This window comes from Rhinolophus hipposideros, assembly GCF_964194185.1.
Source record: "Rhinolophus hipposideros genome assembly, chromosome: 9".
Lineage (NCBI taxonomy): Eukaryota > Metazoa > Chordata > Mammalia > Chiroptera > Rhinolophidae > Rhinolophus > Rhinolophus hipposideros.
In genome coordinates, this window is record NC_138055.1 from 56,672,889 (window position 1) to 56,683,472 (window position 10,584).

Below are 10,584 nucleotides of genomic sequence, written 5' to 3' on the forward strand. Positions count from 1 at the left end.
TGGAGCCCACCCTTTCTCCATGGTGTCTCTGCTCCCACCACCCCCACATGGGACCCCCCTCCCCACCCTCACAGCACATTCCTGAAAGGAGCCTCCCCCTCACCACCGGGCCCACCCCCTTGCAGCCCAGATGACCTGTGGAGTGGATGAGTTCCGCTGCAAGGACTCAGGCCGCTGCATCCCAGCGCGCTGGAAGTGTGATGGGGAGGACGACTGTGGGGACGGTTCTGACGAGCCCAAGGAAGAGTGTGGTGAGTCTGCCGAGCCCGGACTCCCAGGGCAAGGCCTCCTGCCTGGGCAGGGAGGTTGATGTCCACTGATGGGGGCAGCGCTGTGTCTCTGCATAGCCTGGCACCCAGCTTCCTGCCACTGCCTCCTAATTCTCCGGTCTCTGTGCCCACCAGTGCCTCATTAGCACATACCTGTGCAGAATCTCTTAGATCTGTTCATCCCCTCCCAAAGCAGCTCCCCCTGCCCCAGAACTTCCTTGGAAATCCTGCATCTCAGAGCGCTGCCTCCTAATGCTGACCTTCTCAGCCTGGAATGCTCACTCTCCCCCTCCTGGCCCTAACCTTGCCTGGCCATTCTGGCCATGCCAGTGCGAGACCCTGACGTCTGCCCCTCACTCGGTCCCTGACTGCCCTCCCGCCTTGCCTCCCTAGACGAGCGCACCTGTGAGCCCTACCAGTTCCGCTGCAAGAACAACCGCTGCGTGCCAGGCCGCTGGCAGTGTGACTATGACAACGACTGTGGGGACAACTCGGACGAGGAGAGCTGCAGTATGTCCCCCACCCCCCCAGACCCCCCGCCCAGCAGAGGCCCTTCCCCGGTAGACCTCGGGCACCTCCCTTCTCAGCAGCCCTGCTCCTACCGCCACGAGGCTGTACTAGAGCAGGTGGCCACCCCCCAGGGCTAGGGGTCAGGAGCCCCTCCCTCCTCTCCCCACTCCATGTTGTGTATTTGAGTTTGTGCCATTTCACCTCATCTCATGTTTCTCTCCATTTTCACACTGTCCTCTTGGGGTTACAGAGGTAGGTGTCTCTGATGTACCGTGCTCCCACCTCACCCCTGCCTCTGCCCCAGAGCCCACCTGTCCCTGTGCTGTGCCTCAGCCTATCATCCTTTACTGGCCGCTCCCTAAACCCTGGTGCTTGTCTTAGTGGCCTTGTCCTTCCCTTCCCCTCCCCACACAGTCTGTCCTGAGGGCAGGGCCAGGGACCCATGCCCTCTCTCCTGTGTCTGTCCAGAGGGGTAAGTGAGCACACACTGTGCTTGGCAGGTCCCATGAGGGCAGCCAGTTGGCTACCCAGGATTGGCTGAGCATCTTGGTCATTATGCCAGTCCGCTGTGGCCTTCAGGGACACAGATATGGGCAGCATCACTCTGCCAAGGGCTGGAGATGCCCTCAAGGGCTGAGTGCCCATGCCCACCTTCTTGGGGCCTGTCTGTCCCTTATCCTTCCCCAGCCCCTCGGCCCTGCTCTGAGAGTGAATTTTCCTGTGCCAATGGCCGCTGCATCGCTGGGCGCTGGAAATGTGATGGGGACCATGACTGTGCAGATGGCTCAGACGAGGTGGGCAGGGAAACCGGAAGGAGGGAGAGTCAGGGCAGGGCCGGATGGGTGCCCAGATTTGACCAGGATGCCTGCTTCCTGGCCCACAGAAAGACTGCACCCCCCGCTGTGACATGGACCAGTTCCAGTGCAAGAGTGGTCACTGCATCCCCCTGCGGTGGCGCTGTGATGCCGACGCCGACTGCATGGACGGCAGTGATGAGGAAGCCTGTGGTACTGGCGGTGAGCACACCCCGCCCCGTAACAGCACTTAGTCAAAGAGCCACTTGGGCTGAAATCCAGTGGAAACCTGTGGGCTGTGTCCCTCTAGGCCCCACCCCATAAGTTCCTACAAGGCAGTCGGCTGCCCTGAGAAAGAAAGCTCCTGCTCTCTCTCTCCTTTTCCCGGGCAATAAGGTAATGCCTGCTCCTGGCTGATCAGCGTGGGCTCGGCCACCTAGAGGGGGCCGTGTGAACTTGAGTAAAAGGCTGGGGCTTGGAGCAGAGACCCCAACTGTGAGGTAGACATTCTGGCTCTGCCCTGGTGGGCCGAGGACAGGGACTGGCACTAGGTCTCCTCACACCAAGCGCACTGTGCCTCCTCTGTGCCTGCCATTGATCCACGCGATAGGCCCCAGTGCCCCGCCACAACCACCAGAGAAAGAGGAGCCTCTGGACCCCTCAGTGCACTCTTCCCAAGAAGGCCTCTTCTGCTCCCCTAAATACCAGAGGAAGTAGTTCTACCCTGGCTGTTCAGCTGATAGAAAATTAGAGCTGGGTTCTATCTGGCTGTACCACTGCTAGCCTGGTGACTCCTCTGGCCTCCACCTGTGGAGGGACGGGTGTGGGCAAGGTCCTGCCCCCAGCAGCCTGAGGCTCAGCTCATTCTTTGCCCTTTGTTGTCCCTGGCGCCCAGTGCGGACCTGCCCCCTGGATGAGTTCCAGTGCAATAACACCCTGTGCAAGCCCCTGGCGTGGAAGTGTGATGGCGAGGACGACTGTGGCGACAACTCAGATGAGAACCCTGAGGAGTGCGGTGAGGCTCCAGGGCGAGGGCAGAGCGGGCACCCAGAGCAGAGGTGATGGGCTCCGGGAGACAGGGGCTCTCACGCTCCCCAGTGGCCCACAGCCGCCCCCCAGGGCTGATTCTGGCTCTGTCTCCTGCAGCCCGGTTTGTGTGCCCTCCCAACCGACCCTTCCGTTGTAAGAACGATCGCGTCTGCTTGTGGATTGGGCGCCAATGCGATGGCACCGACAACTGCGGGGATGGGACTGATGAGGAAGACTGTGGTGAGCAAGGGGCCAGTGCAAAGATGCTTTGGGGGCCCATAGTGGGGTGCTACAGAGGATGGGGTGAGCCAAGTGGGAGCTGTGTCTGGAGTCACCAGGAAGAGTAGGTTCCATTGCTGGGAGCCTGAGGGTCCTTCCTGCGGAGGGAGAAGCTCCTGGGGAAAGGCACTGACAGCTTCCTGATACCGTAGGTCTTGAGATAGAACCTGCACGTTTAACCCACTTCCCCTGCAAGCTTGACAAACAACCAGGCTTGGGTCCTACCTGTCCATGACTGACTGAAGGCCCCTATGGGAGGAGGGAGCAAGGGTGGTGAATACCCAGGACCTGACGTCCCTGCCCTCCCCAGAGCCACCCACGGCGCAGACGCCCCACTGCAAAGACAAGAAGGAGTTTCTGTGCCGGAACCAGCGCTGCCTCTCCTCCTCGCTGCGCTGCAACATGTTCGATGACTGTGGGGATGGCTCTGATGAGGAGGACTGCAGCATTGGTAAGAGGGGTGTGTGGGGGCAACGGGGCAGGTGCAGGGATGGCAGCGTGGAGAACCGAAGTCCAGGTGTAGGGCAGCTCAGGAGAGAACCCACTCTCTGTCCCCCCACAGACCCCAAGCTCACCAGCTGCGCCACCAACGCCAGCATCTGTGGGGATGAGGCACGCTGCGTGCGCACCGAGAAAGCGGCCTACTGTGCCTGCCGCTCGGGCTTCCACACCGTGCCAGGCCAGCCGGGATGCCAGGGTAAGAAGGCAGTACCCAGGGGGCCTGGGGCAGAAACCCCAGCCACATGGCGTTTCTCCATGACCCTCCCATATAATCCCCAGACATCAATGAGTGCCTACGCTTCGGCACGTGCTCACAGTTGTGCAACAACACCAAGGGCGGCCACCTCTGCAGCTGTGCTCGAAACTTCATGAAGACGCACAACACCTGCAAGGCTGAAGGTACTGAAGCCTGAGCCGGGAGAGGACAGGAAGAGTGGGCAGGGCTTTGCAACACCAGGATGTAAAATGGGTGGACCCAGAGTGGGATGTTTTCCTCCATACACCCTTGCGTAAGTGTGGAACCCCAGACCCACAGGTGCAGCTTTCTGGGCACAGGCCCTGGACTGGCTCATCTGAGGAACTCTGGGGTGAGAGCAGCACACATTCCTTCCACACATGCCTCCTTACCCACCACTCCTAGGAGGAGTGCACACAGACACACATTGCCACACTCACGTGTACCCCACCTGTATATTCCCATTATGCTTTTCTTATTTCAGCTTTATTGAAATGTAATTGACAAAACTGTCTGATATTTAATGTGTACGATGTGATGAGTTGATATATGTACACCTTATGAAAGGATTCCCCCCATGAAGTTAATTAGCACATCCATCACCTCACGTATTTACAGGTGGTTTTTTTTTTGGCGAGAACATGCAAGCTCTCTTCCATATGCCTAAGCACCTGCAGCTTCCTTGTGCCTGTACACAAATACATCCACACACCCATGCACATAACCCCCATGCACACTCAAGGGTATGCGTCTACATACAATCCCACCCCACACGCCCAAGTGCACTCCCATGCCATGGGTGCCTGCACCCCTCATGCCTGTGCACTTAAATCCACATGCACGTGCACCCACAGGCACACATCAGACAGTGTGGAGCAGGGAGCATAGTGATGCCAACCAGAGGCCATGAGTCAGAAGTCGCTGGGACTAGAGGAGCAGGGACAGCTTTCCAGAGTTGCAGGTCCCATTAGATCACCTGAGGGGAGGAAGGGAGGAAACACCTTCAAGGGCTGAGGCTGGCACTAGGGCCTGGCACTGGGGTGGGTTGAGCAGAGGTTTCTGACTGGTGCAGATGATTTGATTAGGAGAGAAGACATTGTTCGTGTGAAAGAGGCTGGGCTGGGTGTAGGAGCGTGTCTCAGGCACATTCCTCCCAAAACCGGGCCCGACGGCCCCCAGCCCTGCCGCCCTGGCCTCCCGCCCCTGTCTTTCCCCACACCTGACATCTGACCTCTCGTCCCTCCAGGCTCTGAATATCAGGTCCTGTACATTGCTGATGACAATGAGATCCGCAGCCTGTTCCCCAGTCACCCTCACTCGGCTTACGAGCAGGCCTTCCAGGGTGACGAGACCGTGCGCATCGATGCCATGGATGTCCACGTCAAGGCTGGCCGTGTCTACTGGACCAACTGGCACACGGGCACCATCTCCTACCGCAGCCTGCCCCCTGCTGCACCTCCCACTACTTCCAATCGCCACCGGCGACAGATTGACCGAGGTGTCACCCACCTCAATGTGAGCACCCAGCCTGGGGTGGAGTCTACAAGGATTGACTGGGTGGAGAGACTCCAAAGAGCAGCTGGTTTCGAGCAGAGTTTGAAAAAGACAGTGGATGGGCAGAGGCTGAGACTGGAGGCCGAGGGCAGTCAGGATTATGTCGGGGGGCACAGGCCGCAGATGGACAGAGCAGGGAGAATCTGTCATTGGCTCTGCCACACTGCAGCCCAAGGCAGCAGGGCACCCTGGGCACACAGGCCTTCAGCACAAGAGCCATGTTCAGTTCCTGATTGTCACTGCCACCTACCGTGTCAGTCTTGGCCAACACCTTATTTGGCCTCTTTGGGCCTCACTTTGTTCTTCAATAAAGCAGGGTAGTAATATCTAACCCAGCAAAACACATGAAAGTGCTAAGTGTGGCCCATAAGATAAGTGTCCACTGAATCTTTCAAAGCCAGGAAACTGACTCCGTCTGGCATGACTTTTTAGGAGGGACAGGCTGGCAGAGTCGCGGGTAGATAATGGGCAAGAAGACAAAAGGTGGTAGCCCCTGACACTGTGACCCCCGCCATTCAGATTTCAGGGCTCAAGATGCCAAGGGGCATTGCCATCGACTGGGTGGCCGGGAACGTGTACTGGACTGACTCAGGCCGAGACGTGATTGAAGTGGCACAAATGAAGGGCGAGAACCGCAAGACTCTCATCTCCGGCATGATTGATGAGCCCCACGCCATTGTGGTGGACCCGCTGAGGGGGTAGGCACGGGTCCTGGGAGTATGCGTCCCGTGGGGAGGGCCGGGACAGGGGCAGGCGCCCAGAATCCCAGGCGTGCCCTTCCCTGAGCTTGAGTCTTCCTTGGCCTTGGGTCTTCCAGGCTGCCCCAGTCTGGCCAACCCCAGCCTGCCTTTGCCCAGGGCTCGGAAAGGGACCTGACTTCTACTTGGCTGGCTGTCCTGGAGAGCCACGATTTGGCTGCTCCTTTGTTCCAGGGGGCAGCTCTGCCCTTTTTGCAGCACACTGTGGTTTTACAACAAAAGATTCTTAACCTGATCAGGAAGCTGACTCCCCCTGGTTTTCTCTGAAGGAGGCAAACAGAATGCCCTCCTTACAACACCCAGAAGTCTCTGTGCCCAGGCCAGGAACTTGGTGGCCCACCTTGACTGGCCTCTTCTGGCAGCCCCCGGTCCTACCCACACTCACCCCTTCTCCCTCTCCAGCACCATGTACTGGTCAGACTGGGGGAACCACCCCAAGATTGAAACAGCAGCAATGGATGGGACACTGCGGGAGACACTGGTGCAGGACAACATCCAGTGGCCCACAGGTCTGAGGCAGCAGGGGACGGTGTTGGAGGGGAGGGGCTTGGACTGGGAGGGGGCAGGTGGGTTGTGGAGGCTTTTCCAGAAGACGTGATTGGGAGTGGTCATGGGAACAGGGTGGAGCCATCCCAACACAGACACAGTTCTTTCTCCCCCAGCCTGAGGCGGGAGGGGCTGGGCCTCATCGTGCTCTCTGCCTCCCCCAGGCCTGGCCGTGGATTACCACAATGAACGTCTATACTGGGCGGACGCCAAACTCTCAGTCATCGGCAGTATCCGGCTCAATGGCACAGACCCCATCGTGGCTGCTGACAGCAAACGAGGTCAGCATCTGACAGCGGCCTCAGCCAGCCTGGACCTGGGGCCTCCTGGCCTCCCCATGGAGCCCAAGCCCTCCCCCAGCACCTGCCGTCTTCCCCAGCCTGGCCCCCAACAATCCTGCAGTGTCTTCCAGGCCTCTCCCAATGGGATTCGCCTTGCACCAGCCCTGCAGGCCTGACACCCACCCTGACCCTCTGGCCGACTTGTCCATTAATTTTTGTACCAATGAGTATTAAACCGCGTGGAGGCAACATAGGTGGCAGTAGGAACTTAGCAAATGTGGGGAGAGGCAACAGAAGTCAGTCCTCGTCCCAGAAGTCTAGGGGTAATGGGACATTTTGCCAGTAGTGGCCCCAGAAGGAGGAACAGGCTAGGAAGAATTTGGTTTTGGACATGTTAGGTTTGAGGTGCCTGAGAGCCAGTGTCCTGAAGGACACGACCAGGGCCTGAGTCCCCTCTGAGTCCATGTCCTCCTCCCCCAGGCCTAAGTCACCCCTTCAGCATCGATGTCTTTGAGGATTACATCTATGGTGTCACTTACATCAATAACCGTGTCTTCAAGATCCATAAGTTTGGACACAGCCCCTTGGTCAACCTGACAGGAGGCCTGAACCACGCCTCTGACGTGGTCCTGTACCATCAGCACAAGCAGCCTGAAGGTGGGCAAGGAGGGAGAGCCCAGGCTGGGGCAGGGAGGCCTGGGGCACTAGGTCTCCAAGCTGTGGCCTCGGTTCCTGGCGGGCAGGGCAGGGTCTTGGGTCCACAGGGCTCAGCATCCGCCCCCCCGGCCCACACCTACAGTGACCAACCCCTGTGACCGCAAGAAGTGTGAGTGGCTCTGCCTGCTGAGCCCCAGTGGGCCTGTCTGTACCTGTCCCAACGGGAAGCGCCTGGACAATGGCACCTGTGTGGCTGTGCCCTCACCAACACCCCCACCAGATGGTATGCTCACACCCCTCCCCTGCCTCTCCCCCCGTGCCCCAGAACCCTCCTCCTTGCAGCCCCTGAATTCCTCTCTCCCTGGCTCTGCCCCCATGGTCCTTCCCGCAGCTCCTCGGCCGGGAACTTGTAACCTACAGTGCTTCAACGGTGGCAGCTGCTTCCTCAATGCACGGAGGCAGCCCAAGTGCCGCTGCCAGCCCCGCTACACAGGCGACAAGTGTGAGCTGGATCAGTGCTGGGAGCACTGTCGCAATGGGGGCACCTGCGCTGCCTCCCCCTCGGGTATGGCCTTCAGTTCTCCCACCAGGACTGCTCCTGGCCCCTTGACCCAGCCCCCCTACCCACTGGCCCCGCCTCAGGCAAATCCTCAGCCCCTGTCCCACCTTGCGCCACTGCTGCGTCCCCTCATGCCTCCTGTCCACACCCCCGTGTCCCATCCCTCTGCTACCTGCCTCCCACCTGGGGCCTTCCAGCCCTGTTCCTCTGCAGGAGGGCCAGGTGGTTCAGTGGGCCACAGGCCCACTCACACATCCTCTCCCACCAGGCATGCCCACGTGCCGCTGCCCCACAGGCTTCACAGGCCCAAAATGCACCCAGCAGGTGTGTGCGGGCTACTGTGCCAACAACAGCACCTGCACTGTCAACCAGGGCAACCAGCCCCAGTGCCGATGCCTACCTGGATTTCTGGGTGACCGCTGCCAGTACCGTGAGTCAGCCATCTCTGGGACCCAGGGGAGGAATGAGGGTCGCTGGGGGACCTGAGAGCCTAGGGTGGTAGCCACAGGGGTGGGTTCTAGGGAGGGAGGCCATTCTCAGCTCAGCCAGGCCCAAGTTGCTGGTGCTCCCCTGTGGAGGTGTCGGCACTTCCCCCGAGGTAGTGAGCCCTCTGGCACCAGGATTATTCAAGCAAAAGTAGTGTCCTGTCAGCATGCTCGGGGATGTCCTTGTACCCTGCAGTCTGTGATGTGGGGGCTGCCGGGGACTCAGGAGGAGGTAGGGATCATCCAAAAGACCTGGGGGCCCCCCCAAGTGTCTAGCTCACCCCACAACCTATAAGGACGTTCATGAGACTGGAACTTGAAGTACCTCCTTTCCCCCCACCCCAAACCACAGGACAGTGCTCTGGCTACTGTGAGAACTTCGGCACGTGCCAGATGGCTGCCAATGGCTCCCGCCAGTGCCGCTGTACGGCCTACTTCGAGGGGCCGAGGTGCCAAGTGAACAAGTGCAGCCGCTGTCTCAATGGAGCCTGCGTGGTCAACAAGCAGAGTGGGGATGTCACCTGCAAGTGAGTGGGGCCCCACAGTTGTGCCTGGCTAGACTCTGCCCTGTCCCAGCTCTACGCCCTCCGTCTGCCCCTCCCAGCCCTGCCCTGCCTCTTCCTCAGCGTCTCAGGCACCCCTCACCGGCCTCACGCCAGCCTCTCACTCCCTCCTACAGCTGCTCTGATGGCCGGGTGGCCCCCAGCTGTCTGACCTGCGATGGCCACTGTAGCAATGGCGGTTCCTGCACCATGAACAGCAAAATGATGCCTGAGTGCCAGTGAGTTGGGCCTCAGCCTCATCGAGGCCTAGACCATCCCCCTTGCCCAAATCTGAGCTCACTTCAGGATCCTGTGGCCCCTCCCCATTTCCCTGGCAGCCATGGCTGTGGAAGTCATGTCTGCTCAGCTCTGCTCTCCTGTCTGCAGGTGCCCACCCCACATGGCAGGACCCCAGTGTGAGGAGCAGGTGGTCAGCCAACAGCAGCCAGGACGTAGGTGGCAGGGGGTGGGAAGGCAGGGCTGCTGGGTCCTGGAATGGGGTGGGGTGCTTGTGCCTCCTGGCCTTTTGGACTGAGTCCCCCACCTCCTCCCCTCTAGATATGGCCTCCATCCTTATCCCTCTGCTGTTGCTGCTGCTGATGCTTCTGGTAGCCGGAGCAGTATTCTGGTACAAGCGGCGCGTCCGGGGGTGAGTTACGAGGAGTCTGAAAAATTCTGGTCATTCCTTTACCACCCTAGCCTTACCCCCCTAGAATCTCTACTCCTGTACTCCTGCCTCTCCCCAGGGCTAAGGGCTTCCAGCACCAACGGATGACCAACGGGGCCATGAACGTGGAGATTGGGAATCCCACCTATAAGATGTATGAAGGCGGGGAGCCTGATGATGTAGGGGGCCTACTCGATGCTGACTTTGCCCTGGACCCTGACAAGGTGGGCTGGGAGCAAAGAGGGGGTGACTTCCAGGGCAGGGGCAAGAGGTTATGGATGGGATGACTAAGGGTGTGGGGTTGGATGATGGAGTGGAGGTGTGGGTAGGGTACCTGGGCCATAGAGCCCAGACCCTGAGCCAGACCTGAACCCTCTGTCACCTTGCAGCCCACCAACTTCACCAACCCTGTGTACGCCACACTCTACATGGGTGGTCACGGCAGCCGCCACTCCCTGGCCAGCACGGATGAGAAACGAGAACTCCTGGGCCGGGGCCCTGAGGACGAGATAGGAGACCCTTTGGCATAGGGCCCCGCCCCATCGGACTTCCCCCAGAGAGCCTCCTGCCCCCTGCCAGAGAAGTACTTCAATGAGCCCCACTCCTGCCCAACAAGCCCTCCCCAGCCCTGCTGGGATGTATAAATGTAAAAATGAAGGAATTACTTTTTATATGTGAGTGAACAAGCGAGCAAGCGAGCACAGTATTATCTCTTTCCGTTTTCCTTCTGCCTGCTCCTCAGCACCCCTACCCCATGTTGCCTTCAGGGAGCTGGGACAGCAGGGCTCTGGGGGTTCCTTTGGCTTACAGGTATAAGGGGCCCTGCCCACCAAAATGCACCCCCACTGGGAGAGCTGGTGGTGCTGCCTTCCTTCCCCTCTTTGTACAAGACACTTTGTCAGGGCTCTCCCCTGTCAT

At 59.5% G+C, this 10,584-nt stretch overlaps 1 protein-coding gene across 1 annotated transcript in view; it reads left to right on the forward strand.

Annotated features, from left to right (window-relative positions):
• Window positions 1-10,344, forward strand: part of LRP1 (LDL receptor related protein 1) — an 84,453-nt gene extending 74,109 nt beyond the window's left edge. Inside the window, exons 67-89 of the mRNA XM_081061436.1 lie at window positions 126-251; window positions 663-779; window positions 1,467-1,573; window positions 1,663-1,795; window positions 2,469-2,588; window positions 2,720-2,842; window positions 3,192-3,332; window positions 3,444-3,578; window positions 3,662-3,781; window positions 4,864-5,132; window positions 5,691-5,869; window positions 6,332-6,438; window positions 6,640-6,756; window positions 7,237-7,413; window positions 7,556-7,696; window positions 7,805-7,978; window positions 8,241-8,402; window positions 8,810-8,984; window positions 9,137-9,238; window positions 9,387-9,451; window positions 9,558-9,648; window positions 9,746-9,890; window positions 10,056-10,344. Coding sequence (XP_080917562.1) covers window positions 126-251; window positions 663-779; window positions 1,467-1,573; window positions 1,663-1,795; window positions 2,469-2,588; window positions 2,720-2,842; window positions 3,192-3,332; window positions 3,444-3,578; window positions 3,662-3,781; window positions 4,864-5,132; window positions 5,691-5,869; window positions 6,332-6,438; window positions 6,640-6,756; window positions 7,237-7,413; window positions 7,556-7,696; window positions 7,805-7,978; window positions 8,241-8,402; window positions 8,810-8,984; window positions 9,137-9,238; window positions 9,387-9,451; window positions 9,558-9,648; window positions 9,746-9,890; window positions 10,056-10,196 — 3,167 coding nt within the window. The 3' untranslated portion in view covers window positions 10,197-10,344. The remainder of the gene's footprint in view (window positions 1-125; window positions 252-662; window positions 780-1,466; window positions 1,574-1,662; window positions 1,796-2,468; window positions 2,589-2,719; window positions 2,843-3,191; window positions 3,333-3,443; window positions 3,579-3,661; window positions 3,782-4,863; window positions 5,133-5,690; window positions 5,870-6,331; window positions 6,439-6,639; window positions 6,757-7,236; window positions 7,414-7,555; window positions 7,697-7,804; window positions 7,979-8,240; window positions 8,403-8,809; window positions 8,985-9,136; window positions 9,239-9,386; window positions 9,452-9,557; window positions 9,649-9,745; window positions 9,891-10,055) is intronic.
• Window positions 10,345-10,584: the final 240 nt, after the last annotated feature.